The sequence below is a fragment of the Lampris incognitus genome, chromosome 10 (genome assembly GCF_029633865.1).
Source record: "Lampris incognitus isolate fLamInc1 chromosome 10, fLamInc1.hap2, whole genome shotgun sequence".
NCBI classification, from domain to species: Eukaryota; Metazoa; Chordata; class Actinopteri; order Lampriformes; family Lampridae; genus Lampris; species Lampris incognitus.
In genome coordinates this window covers 35,433,799-35,437,338 of record NC_079220.1, presented here as the reverse complement: position 1 = coordinate 35,437,338, position 3,540 = coordinate 35,433,799, and the positions used below count along the sequence as shown (strand labels likewise).

General features: G+C 41.0%; 1 protein-coding gene across 1 annotated transcript; it reads right to left on the bottom strand.

Annotated features, from left to right (window-relative positions):
- Positions 1-1,445: 1,445 nt before the first annotated feature.
- On the bottom strand, positions 1,446-3,307 carry LOC130119559 (migration and invasion enhancer 1-like). The gene is made up of 4 exons (XM_056288093.1): positions 3,151-3,307; positions 2,764-2,861; positions 2,542-2,618; positions 1,446-2,412 (listed from the first exon to the last, which is right to left on the bottom strand). Exons 1-4 carry the CDS (start codon positions 3,177-3,179, stop codon positions 2,329-2,331), a joined length of 288 nt encoding a protein of 95 aa, XP_056144068.1. The 5' UTR covers positions 3,180-3,307; the 3' UTR covers positions 1,446-2,328.
- Between the last annotated feature and the right edge of the window lie 233 nt (positions 3,308-3,540).

Genomic DNA, 3,540 nt, shown 5'->3' with positions numbered 1-3,540 from the left:
TTAAAGCAAAACAACCATACCGTGTGCCTTTTAAAAGAAATGAAGGCAGAGGGAAGCAACTGAGGACTGAGCATGTTCAGTTTCAAGATGCCTCTTCCAAAAAAATTCCCTACAAATTCTATATCATTGTAATCATTAATTATCTTTCTAAAACGTCTTTTTAGAGAGTGATGGAGCTGGATGCCAACGAAAACCATCACAAATTAATCGTTTTGGATGAGGCAGGCTTCAACCTGGCCAAAACCAGGAGGAGAGGTTGGAATTTAATTGGCCAGCAGGCAACCATCCAAGTACCTGGACAATATGGGGCCAACTTCACCATGTGTGTGGGTATGTTGGAAAATGGTGAGGTGGGACGCAGACCTCATATTGGATCATATAAAGATCTCTTGTAACATTCCTTGATGAGCTAAATTGGTTCTGTAGAGCTGACGGTGTGACCCATGTCATTGTGTGGGATATCAGGTTCCACTATGCTCAAATAGTGCAGACATGGTTTCAGGCCCATCCACAATTTACCTCCCTGTACTTACTCCCATACTATCCTTTCCTTAACCCGATTGAGGAATTTTTCTCCACATGGAAGTGGAAAGGTATATGATAGGCACCCTCACGAACCTCCTTCTCCTGGCCATGGATGATGCATGCAATGACATCACGGCAGACCAGTGTTAGGCCTGGATTCACCACACCCCAAAATTCTTCCGAAGATGTTTGGCTAGTGAAAACATCCACTGTGATCTGGATGAGAACCTGTGGTCAGATCCACAAGACAGGGTTGATGGAAATATAGAAGCACAGTAGTCAACCCATTGTTTTGCTTTTTACAGTAAGCCAGGTGAAGAACACTGCAGTTAACATTTTACTGTCGTTTCTCTTTTTTGTAGCTAATTATTTTTACTTTGACTCAAAGGAACATATGCTGTGATTTGATTTTATTTCATCAACAAATTTCAGATTTTGTTCATGATTCCAGTATCTTCAATATTCTCTCTACTGGTCCTTTTACAGTGATGCATTTACTTGTAGTACCAATGAAACATGAATCGAGTATTTTGTACCACAATATTTAACGATTGTACTAACAACTAAACAGTGAAACTATTGGTATCTTGTGTGTGGGTGACCTAAAATAATGTTCCTATGGTATTTCATGATAAATGAGTTATTTGAACCAATGATTCTGCAACTGCAAGGTTTCTTTAACGACATTAATGCACAATGCAATGCTTTGAACATTGGACAGCCTGCTACAAGTGACAGATGACAGTTTTGTATCTTTGAGTTTTGAAAAATGACTGCAAGGTTCTCAAATTAGTGCCAAAGTGATTGTAAAAATTTTAGTATCTCCCTAAGCAAACGCCAATATGACCTATTGGAAAGATAAGCAAGAAAACAATTCACTTGCAAATAGTAAAGCAGTAAACAATAAAAACACTAAAAGGTAATGTCTAAATAATTACCTTTATTTAAAGTCAGCGGTTTGAGTTCTCCAAATAAACATTTGGATGAGAACATATTAACTGAGTAGAAATGAAATTAGTGCAGATGACAGATCAGTGAATGGTGGCCTTATAAACACTACTACTGATCCATCTACTTTACAGTGTCATGAAAACGCAGAAAGGCTATTGCAAGTTGACTGGCAAGTTTGTCCACTGAGGCAAATTTGTAATTAGAGATAACAGGCTATACTGGTGCTCAAAAAAAAATCTTGGTTATGCATGTTTGTATTGCATATCACATTTTCCTAAGAAGAATGGTCAAAACTCATAGTTAACAGTATTTGAAAATATTATCGCTCAACATTATGCTTTACTGACTCATTCAATGTGGAATGGTATATACCAGAAAGTTCAAATTATACTATCAAATTGTGTAAATATCTTACACTCCATTGCATTTAAGCAGACATTGATGTTTTCATGACATACCAATGAAAAAGAATCAAAATCAGGAAGTGACCGTATAACAGGCAATGAGGCTTATGAGATGAGAGTGGGCTCCCTCCAATCACTTCTGTAAGGACTTTTACCTGTCTATGTTCCAATAAAAAGGGGGCACCTTGGACTAGGCTCATCATACATTAGCCATAAACTATTTTAGGCTAAAGTAATCATCAACGTCCAGGGGCACCAGTATGGGAACAGAGAGGGGAGACAGAAGGCACAACAAAGCTTAGTGAGAGATGTCAACGGATAGACATCTCAGCTCATCTCTGCAGGTGTGTAGAACAGAACAAGATCTTTTCTTGGGTCACATGTGACTGCACTGGCTTTTGTTGACACTCCTTGAAAATTAGGTTCTTTTAAGAGGAGGGAGGGCAAATTACATGATGACACATGGTGGGCGACTTTTAGTGATCTTCAACACAGTTTTCCCATCGTAAGCTTTCTGGATTGCATCCAGGATCTGCACAAGACAGTGGCACAAAAGGAAATACATTAGACGTACGTAGTACGTTGAGAGAGAGAGAGAGAGAGAGAGAGAGAGAGAGAGAGAGAGAGAGAGAGAGAGAGAGAGAGAGTGAGAGTTACTCACATCATCCTCATAGGGAAAGCCACTTGTCTCCAGCTTGGAGAAGACCAGCGTCCCGTTGATTTCAATCTCAAAACTGCCTGCACGCAGAGATAATTACACGATAGTATTAACCTCACTGTTAACGAGTGAGCACGTTGCACACCAACAGACATGGCAGAAACACTACTTTATCGTCAATTGCAGAAGTGTTGCGTTTACTCAATATTTTATAGCCACACTTACTTGATCTTCCTACAAAGCCTGATACCTCCGCATCGGGGAACTCGGCAGTCACAACCCGCGCCAGCTCCCGATAACGGGGCTCGTACCCTCATCCGCCACTGCAAATGAAATAATTTTAACGTCCAAAAATGAGACTAGACTATTTTCATCCGACCCACCGCAGACTCGCATTACAAAACGTTAGCTAATATTAACAGCTACTACTGATCTAGGTTCACCTACACAGAGCGATAACGCAAGCCAATTTTAGCTTAGTTAGCCAGTTTGCTAACCGGCTAATGTTATACAATTTTCGGGCTAGCGTTGGCTGATATTGTAGGACTGAAGCAATAAGCGTTAAGAGGTTTTCTGCAAATGAATTTAATGTAACAATAAATATATAATTACCAGTATTCAACTCTGACTTGCACACCCATGCTTACTCCGGTCGAATCGCAGTAGTCCCCCCGAACCTTCGCACACGCAATCAAGGACTTGCGGAATAAAGCTGCGGACGGATACAGACTGAAAGAAAACAAGACGGGCCGCGTTCCAATGGAGAGGGCGGGGCGTATGGCTCCAGAATGAAAAGACCAACAGGGCGACGTTTCAATACTGTTTAGTTGTACGACGTATACACGAATCCAGGGAAGTACCGGACGTAACTGCCAGAAGTGCCCGGAGGACTGCTGTGATTTGTACATCAGGGAAACCCTACTCTTCTGTCAGCCCCACACTTTGCCCCTTAAGTGAACCTCTTTGTCTTTTTTTTGGGGGGGGGGGGAATGAAATTTATCT